Source organism: Tamandua tetradactyla, chromosome X (genome assembly GCF_023851605.1).
Source record: "Tamandua tetradactyla isolate mTamTet1 chromosome X, mTamTet1.pri, whole genome shotgun sequence".
NCBI lineage: Eukaryota > Metazoa > Chordata > Mammalia > Pilosa > Myrmecophagidae > Tamandua > Tamandua tetradactyla.
The window spans coordinates 42,366,022-42,383,647 of NC_135353.1; the positions used below are offsets into that span (position 1 = coordinate 42,366,022).

Consider the following 17,626-nt stretch of genomic DNA (forward strand, 5'->3'; position numbering starts at 1 on the left):
TTTTGGTACAATTCCCTTTAAATTAATGCAACTGTAGTTTTGTAATTAGGTGCAGAGATGTGTATTTCTTTCTGAAAATCACCAGTAGGGTGTTAGTCAAATGATTGGCAAAGCTTCTTGTTGGAACTAAATTAGTGAATAATGTCCTCATTGCACACGCATCCAAGTAAATTCTAAACCTCTAGTTAAAGCACAGAAACAGAATTCTTTCTTTACAATTTTATTTACAAAATGTATTAAAACTTTGTACAATACCCCATGGCAATGAAGCTCTGTAATTTATGCCCACACATGCAATTTACACTTTTACGGCCATTAGTTTGCTTGGCAATTTTTCTGTTCACTGAAGTATAGTTTTAACAACAAAAAGAAAAGGATTGGAAAAAAATCCTCAAGTGACTACTGCCAAACTCCCATAGCTTGAAGTTAGTAGCAGAAATTTGAAGCAATCAACGTTTTTTAAACATGCAAGTTTTTAAAAATAACAAATCAATTTACCCTCCTCTTCATCCCAGTGAAGTTTCCTTTCTGAAAAACTGATTTGAGTCAATGAACAAACATTTCTCTTTATTCAGTGCCTATGAAAACTTTTATGTGTAGGTTGGTTGGTTTGCTTTATACAATTTCACATTCGCACAGCATTAGCTTCCTGCGCTGGGAACATTATGGCATTCCGAAGTTGGAATCACAGTTTTGTGAAAAAAAAATAGCTTTCTTTTTTGTTCAGTACAATTTAAAATTTCACAGGTGAATCATTCACTTATGACAATTTTAGGGATGAAAGTTTATATTACATTTTTCTGGAAACGTTTTGTTCTTTCTTTCTTTCTCTTCTGAAGACAAGAGCAATATGCAGCAAGTCAACCAAGCATCTAAGGGTCACACTTGGGAAATCAATGTGAGTTCCTGATTCTTACAGTCTGGAAACTTCCGAATGCACATCACTGATGACAGCAAACTACTGAACTACAAAAAGCATACATTCTTATAGAGGAGGTAATTAGTGAGCGGAAACTATTTCCTCTGACTGTTCTGATGATGCCAAACGCAGGTACGCAATTAGTTACGTGGTAGCTCATGGAGCGGGAGAGCGTTCTTCTGATAGTAGAGACACTGTTCTGAGCAAGGACCTGGGAGTGACACTGAGGCCCTCGGTTTAGCAGGAGGTTTGAGAATGCATTTTAGTCTTTGCAAACTAGAAAAGGTCACATGCAGTCTGACGGAGAGCCATGGACATTAGCAGGCAACAGCTGGTAGGAGAGACCTATCAAGAGTAAAGTCAGATTGAGAACTGTGGTCTGAACCCACTGGCCTGACTTGCAATGTGGTCCTGTCTCCATGGTATACACTTGAAAGGCATACTTAGCAGAGAAAGCAGAGCTAAACACAGTGTTGTTTCTGAGAAAGATATTCTAAACACATCTGGGAGTATAGGCAGCATTTCCCTCTCCTCAATGCTAAATACTCAACTATATTGACCTAAAGTACACATCGAAGCAAGAAAAACAGATCTGTAAGCTGAAATTCCTGGCTTCTTGGAAAACCTCGGGATCCGTTTTAGGAAAGCACGGAGAGGTATGCCTGATAGTGCCCCGTTCCTTGATTTTCTAAAGCTCTGTCAATCCCTTCCAAGTGGGAAGTTGGCAAAGCGTTTTCACAAATCCATTTCAATAATACAGAAAAGTCACTGTTTAGTCCCTTTTCCAAAGTGTTTGAATTTTCTTAAGTGTTACATTTACATTTTAAAGATATACATATTTCCGCAACGTTGAAAGGAAAGAGTGCACAGAACATCACCACCAAGAGGAAATCCCAAAAACATCTGGTCAGCAGATCCTAGAAATGCCAGTCTGTTTTCCCAAACATTGGGAGTCAGAGATTTTTTTTAAATCAAGAGGAATTATTTTAGCTAAGATGGACCTATTTGCTGAATTGGAATTTTAAATTTGTGTGTGGGCGTGTATGTGTATGTAAAGAACACGGTGTTTGTATACTGTGCAGTGGTATCAAAGAATGGCTTTTGTTGAATTGATTTATTTATTAAATAAGATTTATTTTCGCATACTGGAATCTTGCATGTCCATTTTTTGTTGGTTTTTATTTTATTTTCAAGCAAAGCAAAAAAATTTCAATGATGGTTTGCATTGTTGCGAGTTTCAGAGTGTTCCATAAGGCACTGAAGGAAAAAAAAAATCAGTTTTTCCTATTGAAAGGTCATTGCACCATCAACAATATTCGTGTCATGCCCGACACCAAGGAAAGTGAATTCTGGCTCAGGATCCTTGAAGCAGCCTTGTTTTCGGTGATTCCTCTCATTAAATGCCTCCAGTGGGAATGGATCTGCCAAAGCAATGGGAGATTTAAATTTATATTAAATTTAAATTTAAAGGGTTTTCTATTGGGAACTGAGAAGTTTCTTATGGCTTAATTTATCCTGGAAAAATAATATGGCTGTTTTCTCAAATTGGCATCTCTGGAGCTGCCCCCTGCTTAATGGGCTTTAGGCAACAGGTCTGGTCAAATTCTTTAGCCCAATGCAAATGCTTTGCAATGGATTAAATTCGCTTCACTCTTTACTATATGCAGAATCCTAAGGAATATATATGCAATGCTTCATGTAATGTGCATTGCATGAAGTCTATCTCAAGACTTTAATCACTTTGAATATAGTTATATTAGAAAATCTTAGTGAAATTAAAATACAGATACTCAGGACGACTACACTGCAGAGTGTATTTTGAACCTGTGACAAAGCACTGTTTACTTAGGACAGATCACAAACAATGTTCTACAGCTTGCTAGATTAAAATCCATTTTGACTATGAGAAGAATATTTGCTGCTTGTTGCCAGAAAGGTGACAGCTTGCTCCTCTTAATACCTACAACCTTATTTATTGAAATTTGAAAATAGCATAAGGACTTTAAGGGGATGGTGCATTCCAAGAAGAGACCAGAACAGTGATATCCATGATGGGCTTGACATCTGTTGCGGTTTGACTTTATGGTCTTTCTCTCTCTCTCTCTCTTTCTTTCCTTTGTATCATTCTTTCTTCCCTCCTTCTTATCCTCCCGCCCACCCTTCCTTCCTTTCTTATTACTCTTTCTTGTTCCGTACTCCGAGATAATTTTCCCTATTATCTTACTATACTCTGGACCAGCTGCATCAGCATCACCTAGGAACTTGTGAGACATGAAGAATTTCAGGCCTCGCAGCAGAGGGCTGAATCAGGATTTGCATTTTTACAAGATGTTAGGTGGTTCACATGCACGTTGGTGTTTCAGAAACACTACTTTGGGGCCTCCATAAGAGATTGAAGCTATACTAGTTGGGGAGTAGAGCCAAAGATTTTCATATGGGACTATTGATGAAAAAGAGGTTCTGAAGGCTTTGTGACCCTGATGCCCAATACCCTTCTGTTTCAGAAAGATTCTTTCTACGGAAAGTAGGAATGACCAAATATACAATCTCATACCAAAAGTATAAGAAGTGGAACATATGAAGGCTTGGTGAGACTTTTTTTTTTTCAAGTGGGACACAGACTTAGGATATGTTCTCCATTTGACAGAATCCTATTGGGGTTTCAAGGTTCTGGAGACCACCAGGCCGTGGATAGCTAGAGGCAGCATGGTATAGTAAAGAACATGGTGGTAAGAAGATTAAGGACTGGGTTCTAGTCCCAGAATTGCCACTATCTATTTTGTTGCCTTGAGCAAGTCAATTTATGTGGCTGGGTCTTAGTTATCTCAAAGGGAAAAAACACTACCTCAAATAGTGCCTTAAATGATGCCATAGATGTGAGAGCACTTGAAAAAGTGCTTCACAGATTTAAGGTATAGTGTTTATTTGGATGCCAGTATTTCAGAATTTTCTCAAAAGTGAAATATTTTAAGGACTTTGGCACATTGATGCTTGCATGCAGGCAATGCTAATTGCAAATGAATCCATGTATCGTACATTCAGCAGTGGCAACACTTTGTTAGCAGTTAGTTCAGTCTACTGAATATCTTGTGGCAAAAGTATGCAGTCTAGAGTAGGAAAGAACAACCAGAAACTTCATCCAACAAGATTATACTTTCCATGGTGATGGAAAATGATTTATTTGAATAAAATATTATTTTAAAAACTGGCTGAATTTAGATCTACACTGTAAAATAGAAAGGCAAAACACAAATAAATGCACTTACATAAATTCAAGCACACTGGCATTTACTCATGAAGTAAAAAAGTCTCTCACCTAAAATATGGGATATGAAGTTGCTAATTGTTCTGTTCTACTTCAGATAAGTGTTAATAATGACAGATGCACTTGAAAGTAACGAGGCCAAAGTTTTTTAAACACTTCCAGAATTGAAAATTCAAGGTGGCCTTTGAACATGTCTGAGTTAGTGGTGGAGTTTGACTGTAGCTTCGAGAGTCAAGGTGGCATCAGATGGGTTCATCTAAGTATGAATTTGGAGGTGGCCAGCAGCAGGAAGCCTATACTGTCCTTTGGGAGACACTTATCTTAGCATCAGTTCCAAGGAAGGGACTACTAAGGGACGTAAAGATGAAGAAAATTGCCTCAGGCTTAAACTGATTACTTAAAGAACCACAGCTCTTCTATGGAATCATTGCAGTACACAGGGTGGCAGTGCATCACTTCCATTCCTAATTTTAACATAAGTTCCAGAGCATCTGCTTACTTTAGAGCTGCATTGTTCAGTATGGTAGCCACTAGCTACATGTGACTATTGAGTACATGAACTGTAGCTAATATAAGTTGAGAAGTGCTATAAGTGTAAAATACATGTCAGATTTTGAAGACTTAGTATGAAAAAGAATATAAAATAACCCATTAATATTTTTATTGATAACATGTTGAAATTATAATATTTATGACATATTGGGCTAAATGAAATAGATTATTAAAATTAATTTCACTTTCTTTTACTTTTTGATGTGGTTATTAGAGCATTTAAAATTTTTTAAATTACACATGTGCTTCACATATGTGGCTTGCATATATTTCTATTTAACAGTGCTGCCCTGGAGAATTTTTTTTTCTTTTTGGGTAACAGACTACGATTTTTAATTAGAATTATTGTTATTAGAAAAGCACCACTGCCTGACAAAACAACACAAGCATTGTTTACAAAGAATCAAATGGTTACAAAGAATAGACAATGCTTGAAACAACAAACCAAACTAAAAATCAAAGACAAAGAAAGAAAAAGGCTAGCATTAAATAATATCATGCTAATTAGTTTACGAGACCTTAACCGTACCCCTAGATCTTAACACTCTCTGTTCCATACACGTTGTAGCCTTCTCTGTATGTAGCGTAATTCTGAGTGTTGGTGGCAGGAGCAGGCTTAAAGTTTTGGGTGTTCTTTGTGAGTTTCATGCGTTTGGACTCTGCTCGTGACTTGTAACAGAATTCTATCAAAGCCACCATCATGGCCAGCCCCAGACCTCCGACAAGTATATAAAAAACTCCTGCCACATTGCTCAGGCTCAGAGCGCTGGTCTTGTCCTAAGAGAAATGAACAGTATGATTAGTTCTTGGGGAAAACAAATCAATAAGGCATTATAATATATTACAACAGTATAGGATAGTTCTAAATTGTAAAATAACTAAACATTGATGTAGGTGTTATGACTCAACTCTAGCAATTGGCTTACGTTTCACAGTGACCAGCAAGATGGTAGATTGTACTTCTATTGACAGTTATGATCCTCACCTCAATGATCTTTGGACTCCTTAAGTCCCTTAGTACCTCAAAATGGTGTTCAACAACTAAATAAAAACAGCAGTTGGCCATGGGAACAAATCAGTAAACACAAGCTAATTTATTCCTCTGCTAGCCTCAATAAACACCATTGCCAGAGTTGAGTGGTGACATAATCTCTATAAATGTAACACTCTTTTCATTTGGGAACTTGAAGCACTCTTTCCCCTCTCTGACCCGCAGCTCCCCTTTCTCCCTTGTTCTCCCTGTGACAAACTTTGTCAACTAGTCCTTCAGGCACCAGGTGAAAATATTAAAAATTTCTGATATTTTCATCTGGGGACGTATGTCACCAGGGTTTGTCTTGGAAGGGGTAACTCTTTCCTTTCCTCCAGTGGCTGAGAAATTGCTCCCTTTGGGGACTGGTATCTCAGTTCTTATCCTAGTTAAAATCAGAGCAGCAAGTCTTCATGCTCCTGGAACAAAGATGTGGCACAAAGAGTTGGCTCTGTCCCATTTTCCTGAACATTTACGGAAACCATCAGGAAGACTCATTGGATCCTACATTGGCTCCATACAAATCAGAAAGCTTTTCCAGGAAGCTGATGATTTAAAAAGAAATCCAGCTCATTTTAAGCTTTTACTCCAGGGAATGTAGAGAGTAATTTACAAAAATGCTACACATCTACTTTCTATTTAACATTGGGGAAAAAATTGAGGAAGCCAGCCAGTGACTTTCAGGTCAAACTGTGTGAATCTGATTAAGCTAACTGCCTGTATGACAAAGCAAAAACTGATTTGCTTTAAAAAGCTGGTGCCTTGAGCCCTACCTTGAGGTAGGATACACCAAGGGCCAGGAGTCTTTCTTTGAAAAAAATAAAATAAAATAGCATTTTGTAGTCTTTTTAGAGGGAATGTAACCATTTTGCTGCTGAATACAATTGAATGGAATACCCCAATTGTTAAGCCAGCAAATTGAGTACCTTATTTAAATGATAACACAGTAAGCAGGTGATGGCCACTGATGACACAACACTTTGGGTTGGAGCTGCTCCTGTTATCATTTAAAGAATCAAATGTAAAGACTATATGACCATGTTCTTCTGATTCTATTATCATAGGAGCCAGTCCTGCACTTGTTTTCATTAATGAAAAGGCCAATTGAAATTGAATAGTATGGTTGGGAAGAGGAGTGTGGGGGTGCCTCATGTGTACAATAACCTTGCAAATAGTCACTCTTCTAGGATGAATGACAGCTAGACAAGTAATAAGAACTACTGTCACTTACAAAACAATAGATCATGTTCTTAAGAAGTCCAGTGAGGCTATCTATAAAGATGTTCTATAATTCCTTAGAAAATGAGCCAATTTCAGTTAATCCTTCCCCTGCCATTAGATTTTTATATCTATATGGTATTTGATGGGGGAAAATGTCGTTTGACATACCCACGTAAGTTGAACAACAAGAACATGTTTTCAAATTTCACAACAGTTACAGAATTCTTTGATGTAGGATGTAGAAAACCAGTAGCAAAATGGTTCACCGCACAGGGAAAATGAGTGGCATTTTGTGAAATGAATTAACTGATACCACAATATTAGTTCAAAAAAAAAGAAAAGGCAAAAATTGAAACTAAAAAGAATTTTCTTTGGGGAGCAAAGAGGGGCAGGAAGGAGGCAGGGAAGAGTGTTTCATGCTTATCAATGTATCGTTATTCTGACAATGTGCATTGTCCTTAAGGAACATGCAGCTAAATTTTAAAGTATTCTGTACAGAGATTCAAATTACATCTTTGGAGAGAGAAGTGTGACAGACTTAGTACGATTTGAGATCCAACAGCAGGTAGGATGAGGCTAATCATACTGCTTACAGAAACCAATCTTTTAAAATGATTTGTTTGTTTTCAATGGGATTGACATAATATATTAAAAACCAAAGGTATTTACAACTACAAAGTCTCTGATATTGTAAGACGTTAAGAAAAATACTGTCAAAATACTGTCACAACTGGATCTTTTTTGCTGTTATATTTTCTCTTTGAACTTTCAAAATGTGAAGTACAGTAAAACTCCCTTATAACACAGCTCATTATTTTACAGCTTTGGAATTACGGTGGGCCAATTGAGTTCCTTAATTATAACAACAGATCTATAGAGTTAAGGATTGATGTCACGTGGCAGGCCTCTGAGGCTGGTAGTTTGCCTTATTATTTTAGTGCTGGTGTTATAAAGGGGTTCCACTGTGTCAGGGAGTGTGTGTTGGGAAGGAAAGCTGTTTTAGGGTAGAAAATAAACAGTGGGTCAAAATGTGATTGCTAATCAGTACAAAAAGACCTTCAGCGACTGACCTTACTCCCGGAGTCCTTGGCTCCACATTCCCCCTTATCGTACCACCATTTGTTTTTCAGCTTGTCTAAGATGCCTTGTTCACTGAGTTTCAATACTGCAAGGTTTACAGGCGTTCTTCACGTGGGAAATAACATAAATAACATTATATTATGTTATTTTATGTTATTCAAGCTTCAAACTACTTTAAAACTATAGAAAGCGATAAAGCAGGGGGCCCTGGCCACAGAGTAATTTTAGACACTGCAGGCAACCTGAGCATTACCTTATAAAAAAGTTAACACGACAGCAACGCTACATTTACCAGGGCCTGCCCATATCGCTTTGAGTAATCGGCACACACTGTTAAATAATGAGGATAGAAAAAAAGGCACTCCTCAGGTAAGCCGTGTGTGGTGAGGAGGGCCCCCTTCAAGTGACAATTGGTGGCGGCAGCTTGCAGTAGCTTTGTGATAGAGGTGTGTTAGGGTTGATCTAACCGGGTGTCTTGTTGTACTTCCAGACAGAAAGCAAGTTTTATGTGGGGGTGGGAAAGGGGACAGGACCAGAAAGAAAATAGTTTCCGTATTGTAGACTGAGATGAACAGATGAATCCAAACAGAAGAGAAAATAGATTCTACATGCATGACATGCCTTTTAATTTGTTGTTCTTTATTGCACAAATCTGTGGGTCAGCTGAAAATGATCCTAGAAGAACTGTTCTACATATGTGTTCTTATTCCACACGCAAATATTCTACTTGCTTATGCACATATTAGTCTTAACATAAACGGTATAACTTGGATCTTTGAGTCTGGGATAAGAGGTGTATTTTCCACAAAGAGAGAACTAGTTTACAGACTAATTACTGATTGACTGACTGTCTTTCTCATATAGTCATTTTGTCTGTGGTCAACTCCGATCACCACAGCATAGATCAGATTGTAAAAAATGGATCAATAATATGGCATGACCTAAAATGGCAGACAGACCCAGCCACTGATGGGCAGCATCATAGAGGAGCAATATAAATAAATTGTTCTAGTAAGACTGGACTTCCTCAACTGAGAGGCTATCCATTTTCAGGAACCCAGGCTACCACTCCTTAGTCCTTCACTTCTTGAAGTATAAGGAGTATGTTCAGAGCCACTGGGCAAATGTATGAAGCCCTCCTAGGCTAGCTCTATTCTGGTCCTAAGAGAAAGATTTTCTCTCTTAGATATAGCTTCTTCAGCTGTAAAATGGGAATAACGTCCTTTACCTTGTCTTCTTTCTAGGACTATCGAATTTTAAATGAAGTGTCTCTTAGAACTCTGGATAAAAATGCATTATATAGAAAGGGTGGCATAATTTGTTCTGAGGCAATCAACTACTATATGTTTAAGTTCATGTAAAAATTACTTCCAGTAGTACTGCTTGTTGGTTTGAATGTCACCAATTCAAAAGGAGAAAAACAGACAGATTTATATAACCATGAACCTGCTATAGAATTTATTTGCTTGTTTTGGATAGGTTGGACCAACCAACATATCTGGTCATTGACAAGGCTTCCTATAGTCACAAAGAAATGGTCACCAACATACCAAGTTCTCAAAGATGATTTTCTTTCTTCCCCTATTTGCTGTGGAGAGCAGAAAGGCCATCTCATTTTGAATATTCTGAGAAAGGTATCATCATTTAAAAATAATATGCAATTTGAGAGTGCTTGAGATTTGAAAAACTATGAAGCTTTATCATCAGGGAGGTGACACTTTCTAGGTTAGTGCATGGCTTGGCAGCCAGAATATTTGCATTCTTTATCTCACCAGGAAATTAAGATCCTTTATTCTTTGAATAAGTTCTCTCAATTAGTGCCCAGAACCTTAGGTTTCTCAAATAGCAACCACAGTTGCCTAGAATGCAAAGTACCAAAAGTTAGCCTCTTTAAGATATTACTGGCAATGAAAATTAAATCTGAAACTTTTAAAGCACAGGCAGGCTATGGCCCTGAGATCAGTGTTTAAGCTGTGTTCTCCCCTATTCTCCACCATCTGACCTCCTTTTCTTTCTCCTGTGCCCTTATAATTTTTTGCCTTATCACTATATCACTACCACCTCTCCCCCAGTGCTATGCCTTAAGCCAGACACTGGCATCCATACTCAGTAACGTGGCAGTTAGTTCAGGTTGCAGAAAGAGATGCCCTTTTCAATGGAATATGGGTGACCAAGTCCATCAAAGACCACATGAAAAAATGAAAAGCATTTCTCTCTTTATTTATATCATTGCTCTTTTTTTTTTTTAATTGCAAAGTACCCAGGATCCTCATGCTGCTCTCTAACTAAGCCTTTACCAGTTTCTGTCTTCCCTCAAGATACCATTTTCTTCAAATCACCTCATTCAATTTCTTCAATACTGCTGTTCTTATTAGGTCTCAGAACCAGTATAATCTGATTAAAGGCATTCGTACCAAGATCTAAATATAGAGGTTCTATCCTCCCTAAAGATTCTGGTTTTTAAAGAAGTTAGTCAACTCTTAAGCGAACTGGGTTGATAAAAGTGGAGGGTGTTAGTTTAGAGCAGTGCTTCTAAAAGTGTGGTTCAGGGACTCCTGGGGATCTATAAAACCCTTTCATCAGGGATGTGCAAGATAAAAACTATGTGATAATATTAAGACATTATTTTCCCATCTCACTCTCATTCTTTCATGAGGTACTGTAAAGTTTCCTGGAGGTTACATGACATGTTATATCACAACAGACTGAATGTACAAACAGAAATCAGATTCCTGTTCTCTTCTATTAAGCCAGACATTAAAGAGATTTGTAAAGATGTTATACAATACCACTTTCCACACCATTTTTTTTGCTTTGGAAAAATGTAGTTATTTTTCATAAAAATATGTTATGCATATTAACATGTCAGGCTTATTGCTGTTATTTTTAATGAATTAATGAATACATTCCTTAACAGTTCCTGTTTTAATCTATGATATAATAAATATTAATAGATATAACACATAAACAAAATATTTCAGAGGGTTCTCAATAATTTTTAGTGTGGAGGAGTTCTGAGGCAAAAAAAAAAATGGAGAAGTACTGGTTTGGAGGTGGGAAGGCTTTTCCTATGCTGGGGTCCTACGATGGGCTGCCACCATCCACTCTTGCCAAAACCCAGGCTCAATAAGTCAGCAAACTAGCATCCTACTTCTGACAAATGGTGGCTTCTACAGAATAGGTAGTACCTGCTCTCCACTGCCAAGGCCTCCACAGTTATAGAGGAGATTACCCTGGGTTTCAACTGGGGGTGATTTTGTCTTCCAGGGGACATTTGGCAATGTCTGAAGGCATTTCTTGTTGTCACAACTGGGGAGGAGTGTTATTGCCAGCTAGTGGGTAGAGGCCAGGGATGCGGTGAAGCAACCTACAATGCACCCCCACAGTAAATAATTCTCCGACCCAAAATATCAAGAGTGGCATTGTTGAGAAACCTTGCCTTAGAGCATCTAGATCTCAACTGAGGTGCCCCAGGACTTTAGGGAAATCTGTCAAATGATATATTTCTAGAACTTTACTCTTTGGGAAAAAAATCACTAAGCATGTGAAATCTGGCAGGCAGGGAAGCAATACGCTTTTATGAGCTTCTAAATAAAAATGAGGGAAAAAAAACCCAAAAGTGTCAAGTAGCAGCACAGCCAAGGAACATAAAAGCTATAATCAGAAATCACATAATACTACTTAACGAGGTTAGGATAGCTGCCAAGAAAACAAAGAGAAAGTATTTAAAAGCTAAGGCCCCTGGAATTCTGTGTTGCTGTGAGGTAGAATAAATTCCCAAGATGGACAAGAAAAACTGCTTTTTTCCCCCAAACCTTTCTTGCTTACTGGATCTTACTGGATGTACTGCCCAGCCTAATCCACATCAACCCAAAGTATTGACCCTCACTCTTACTCCACCAACACACACACACACACACACACACACACACACACACACACACACACACACATACATACAAATTGGTATTTTGAAGGAAATGGAATTAGGTGGAAATTTGATCATATCAAATGTCACCTTCACCATGAAGCTTTTTTTGTTCTTCACTCAAATGTTTTTTCTTTTCCTCCATCATCTTCTACCTTGTGTTAATAATAACAAGTTATTAATAATAATGCCAATGTCTTGCGTCTCTCACTAGACTGTTTTCTTGCAGACAGGGACCATGTCTCATATATTTTGTATCCCCACTTATGACAGTTTTCTCAGTAAATACTTGGTGAATGGATAATTCTATTTAGTATTTTTTCAGCTCGATGCCTTCACATAATTATTAATATTGGTCAAGTTTGATGATCTTCCTAAGAAAGTAGATTTATGGCCTCTACTTTATAAAGAAAGAAATTGAGGCACAGATAGTTTTAAACAATCTGTTTAAGCCTGCACAGCAAGTTAATATACATCCAGCTTTGTGCTGTGCATTCTCCAATGGAACACACAAAAGAGTAGCAGTCCTTCTTATTTTTATTCTTTAGGCTTGGATGTTCATAATGATTTTTTTCTTTAGGGACCACCATGCTCCAAATAACTATCAACCTCACAAGGACACGAACTTGCAGCTGGGGCCTTTTACTCTGGTGAAGTAATATGTCTCCAGGAGAATGTTTCAGAGCAATTACTGCAGGCCCTTAACTGGTATCTAAAAGAATTATAAGTCAGAAATATTTATTGTACTCACCTCCATAGGGAACAGAAAGAATTAAACAAAGTAGGTCAGATTCCTACTGTAGACATTAAGCATTCTACCCTCTGAAGAGCTTGCTATGCACTTTTTGTTGAGTGGAGCCCTCCTAAGACAAAGACCCCAGTCAGTAGACTTAGTGCTTTGTGATGTAATTTCAGGAGGTCTGGGAATGGCTCCCTCACTAAATATATTTCCCCTACTGGTACTTGAATTTCTATCATGAGAATTTCACACTTCTAAGTTTGAGCAACATTTCTTGTTAAAATATAGATCTTTCTAAGAAATGGTAAGTGAAGCAAAGATTAACTATTTATGTATTGTGACTCTCTGTTCCATTTTGCTTAAAAATTATGCAAGTGGAAAATAGTGTAAATTTACCTTAAGAAGAAAAAGTTTAACTGCTAAGTAATAAAAATGTATATGGACTGTTGATCAGATGAAGAAGATTAGAGCAAATATGAATTAGGTATTCACTTAAGTATATAAAGGTAGTGCTAATGAGTAGCAGGATAGTGGTTCCTGAGTATGGGGTACAGTCATGGAATAAGTAACATATATATTTTTAAATATGTAGAGGGTAATAATGCGATTCATAATACTTTGATCATGAGTTTCTATTTTTGAAGAAAGCATAATTGGTTTATACAAATTTCTGCTTTTCTCTGCCATTTATATCTGGCAATAACTCAGCTACAAAGGACTGTGCTTATAATTCAAGGCATACATCCCACAGGTGGTAGTTTGTCGAGATTCCAGGCTCAGTTTCTTGGGTATACCAACTAGCCATTCCAAAATATCAGTGTTATCTTAGTGATGGCAAATGTTGCATATGGAGACAGCTTTAGGATAAGAGAATTAAGAAAACCATTATTTTTTCTGTGAAAAGAGAAAATGTTTCTTTAAAAAAGCAAAATAAAAATTTTGGTGTATTTCAGGAAATACCTAACATAGTAAATAAAGAAGTTTGTAGGTATGTTGGATTCCTTATTTTGAATAAAGAAATGTTGAGGGAGTGATTGATGTGAGGGTGCTGAGCTTCCCCAGAGGGGAAAAGAGGAAAAAGTGGGCCTTGAGAATTAGTTGCCAAGTTGATTCCTGCAAATAATCTGCTGATTCTGGAGGGGTTTAGAGAGGAAGTTGTTACTATGGATATGGCTCTGGGCTTGAAAAATATAGAAACTCAGGGTATAATATGGTTTATCTACCTGAGAGACTGTGAGACATATGCTGTTCTAAATGTCCTCACTTTTTCTTTCTGAGTAGGGACACCTAAAGAACAGATGTTGGTTTAATTAATAATGCCAGAAGATCTCTAATGGTGCTTTTAGGAGGGAAAGATACATGTGTAAATACAAAGGTGATGGAGAAAGCCAAGAAGCTCACACACAAATAAAAGACATATATCAGCAAGGACGGCACAATTCCATAGTTAATTAGAAACTTGCTCTAAAAACACTGTATCTGGATGATGAAAACGGAAACTTATCATAACCTAAGCTGGAAGCCTTCTTTCCATCTCATTTCTCATTCAAACCTTTGCATCAAGTAACTAACACTTGCTTCTTGGTACCTAATGATCTTGGGGGGCAATTTTAAAAAACCTTTCCAGCTCAGCAGAGAAAAACCACTCTCCCTCTCAATTGCTAGTTTACTGAAGATATTTCAGGCTTTCATGGAGAAAAGTAACTTTTCCCAATAACTAGCTTGGTTGCTAAGCCTTTTTTGGAGAGCCTTGAATGTCACTCAAGAAATCACAGTCATGTACAGGCAGGCAGCCACAGACAGATAGACTCTGCCCAGGTAGGTCTTGCTTAAGTTGATGTCAATTGATGACCAAGCAAAAGAAATTTTTTTGCTGTATGGAATAATTTATTACAATGTCCTTTACATTCCTTTCTGCAGGATATGATTAGGGAAAATATTTACTTCTTCAAATAACTGCAGTTAGAGGCTGTGGCAATTCAAAGCATACCCTAGAGTGACACTAGAGTGTCTGGAAACATTAACAAGTTCCTATTCCTTCCTTTGCACAGGGGTTTCTGAATGAAAGTTTCCAAAAGAATGAGACTTTATGTTTTTTCTATTCTTCTACCATTGTATCAACCTGAACTATATTCACAACCTGAAAGCATGTGTGCATATGTCTACTGATATTATTGTACTCTGCCACCCAAATAATCCTCATTCTGCAGGGGCATCTACAATGATTTGAAGAATTATGTAGTGCTTAACTGCTAACAGTTGCCTCTAAGACAGTATTTATATCCATGTATTTCATATATGTAGTTCAAACCTTTTAAACTCTTCACTGATGGGGTTATAACTTGAGTGCAAAAAGCAAATTCAATAATGCATGCATATAACATCAGGAGTAGAAATCTCTGAGTCATTTTACTAAGGGCCTAACAATGCTAGTGATTGAAACCTATTGATAAGCATCTGTGCTAAGGAAACAGACCTGGAAACCACTTTTAAATATATGGGTAAAGCCAGTTGCATTTCCAAATGATACCCTCTCCAATTCAAAGCAGTAGACTCTTTAATTCCACAGATTGTGAATTTAATTGATGAATTTCTCCCAAACTCTATTTAAAAAAATTGAGAATCCAATCTGATAGGTTCCAGCATCTTCTATTTCCCCCAACAGCCATCCCTTGACCATGATCCACAGAAAAATAATCATTTCTTGTTTATTCCCAGACAGATTGCAGCAAATGGCATCAGAACATATTAGAACATATATCAGATCTGAGAACCGATTACTGGTTGCCATGCCAGGGTACATAACCACCCTCTTCTAGCACTCATTTAGCATCCACACATCTGCATCTCCAACAGTGATGCGAGACAGGACACAATAGAGGTATTACTATATGTATATTTAAAGTAAAGTGTGCTATTGCCTTAGGTCTATATTTTAAAAAATATTTGCTTCAAGGCCAGATAAAATTAAGAAAGAAGGTGAGCTTGGACCACACTTCTGTCGCTTCTCACCAATGGGGATTTTCCTCATGTGCCAAGGGCCAAATGTTATACCGCTCTCTAGAAAAACAGAAGAGGATGAATTTCAGTTGTTCTCAAAGAAATCTTCCCCCGCCCTGTTCCACAAATCACAGCGCTCACCCTCACAGAATGTAGTCTACTTGCTTCAAATCTTTCACGTTTCTTTTCCACAGCTTTCCTACCTTTCAGATAGTGTGGTTCTATCACCTTTCCTCTAAATGAAAGGAAACAATATGATTTATTTTTAAAGGGACAGAAAGGGCATAGATATATACCATTTCACTCTTTGCCATTGAGACAGTGTCTTTCCTACTGGAAACTGAATAAGAACATTCTTACCTTCTGGCTTTTCACTCCTGCTGCTCTTTCTGTAGCTCTGGTGTTGAGCATTTAGTCATTATTTGACAACAAGAAATACATTCAAGTTACTGGAATAACACCAAAGGCAAATAATAATGTCCTAATCATAGGAAACATGTAAAGGTCACACAGTATCTTAAAAAACTCGCTAGAATAGAATATTATAAAGAATGTTTCTTTTTGGATTACAATGTTTTTCCCGGTGGTAAAATTTATTCTTTAACACCATCTGGTAAAATCAGTGTTTCTTGGCAGCCACTGGACTGGTTTAGTTCTTAAGACAAAAGTGTCCCTTCTTTGAAGCAGCCACTTGAGAGAAAGTGAGGGTTTGCTCTTGGAAGGAAGCCCTGAGTAAGTCCAAGGAGCAAATTTAATCACTACCAGGAAAGAAAAGTGTCAGGTTCTTCATACTTCCAGGAGGCAGTATCAGCACAGAGACATGCAAACCAACGAAGAGCATAACGTACTCACCCTACTCCTTGATCCCAAACCAGAGTCTTGGGGATTCACAGGAACTTCTGTTAAGACCCAGGGAATGCCATCGATCTGTAACGTTTCTTGCCTATGCACATAACAGTGTCAATAAAGAGTCATTGGGATCCATCTTTACCCTGGGTATCCAAAAGGTCTACCTTTGGGGGTGGCTCTTGCCAATAAAAGGTCCATCTTGTTGCAGGTAAAAGGCAGATGCAGATTCATATCCGTTACCTAAGGCCCAAGAATGTCAAAGAATTCTGGGTGTGGAAGAGAAGTGGTTAAGAGACGGTAGCATAGGAGAGGAGAATTGTAGACATACATGGAAGAAGAAATACACACAAACTGAAGATTTCATTTAAACATATGGGAAATGCATTACACCCTCACTCATCTATGTACTACAAATAGGAAGCTAAGGGAATTTGGAAATGGATTGTCCTGAATTGTTACTTTTTATTTTCTTTGAGCGGAAGACTTGCTAAGCAAAATCATGGACTTTAGAACTAAAAAAAAGATTGCCAGTGATAAGGAAGAGTGACATGTTTGAAGTTCTTAAGAGAACAAATTCCTTTTAGACATTTTAAAAGCACCCATGTAAAAAGAGACACAATTTTAATTGTAAGCCATTTTTTACTGTATTAAAATTTTTTCCTGAGTTATTTCTTAGCATCATGATGGTTAGTTTATTCTAGTCCCTAAATATTTTTGAAGATAATAAAAGTACATTTTTCTCTTAATATTTAATAAATTATAATTATCAGCCTACCATTTATCTAGGTAATAGAGGTTAAACTGCATATCCTAGCCTCATCTCTTAATTCCCCATATATTTTACAAATTAAGGTGCATATCATAGAATTTTCATTGCAATCAGTGGTTGCAGAATGGTCTCCTTTAAAACATTCTGTTCTAATGTTCCTCAAAATACACATCTTACTGGTCAGACTATGTGTGCTGATTTTCAACTTGGAAAATATAAGCACTAGATGTCTGGTTAAACCCCTGGCTAGAGCTAAAGCGAGGGCAAGGTAGGA

General features: G+C 37.4%; 1 protein-coding gene across 3 annotated transcripts in view; it reads right to left on the bottom strand.

Moving 5' to 3' along the window:
• Positions 1–215: 215 nt before the first annotated feature.
• The window catches only part of GRIA3 (glutamate ionotropic receptor AMPA type subunit 3), a 344,281-nt gene continuing 326,870 nt past the window's right edge, over positions 216–17,626 (bottom strand). For 2 of the 3 annotated variants that reach the window (XM_077145651.1, XM_077145652.1), the window contains exons 14-16: positions 8,058–8,172; positions 5,266–5,513; positions 216–2,340 (exon numbers count right to left, since the gene is read on the bottom strand). In XM_077145651.1, coding sequence (XP_077001766.1) covers positions 5,268–5,513; positions 8,058–8,172 — 361 coding nt within the window. In that variant the 3' untranslated portion in view covers positions 216–2,340; positions 5,266–5,267. The remainder of the gene's footprint in view (positions 2,341–5,265; positions 5,514–8,057; positions 8,173–17,626) is intronic. The other variant, XM_077145654.1, reaches the window with a different exon arrangement.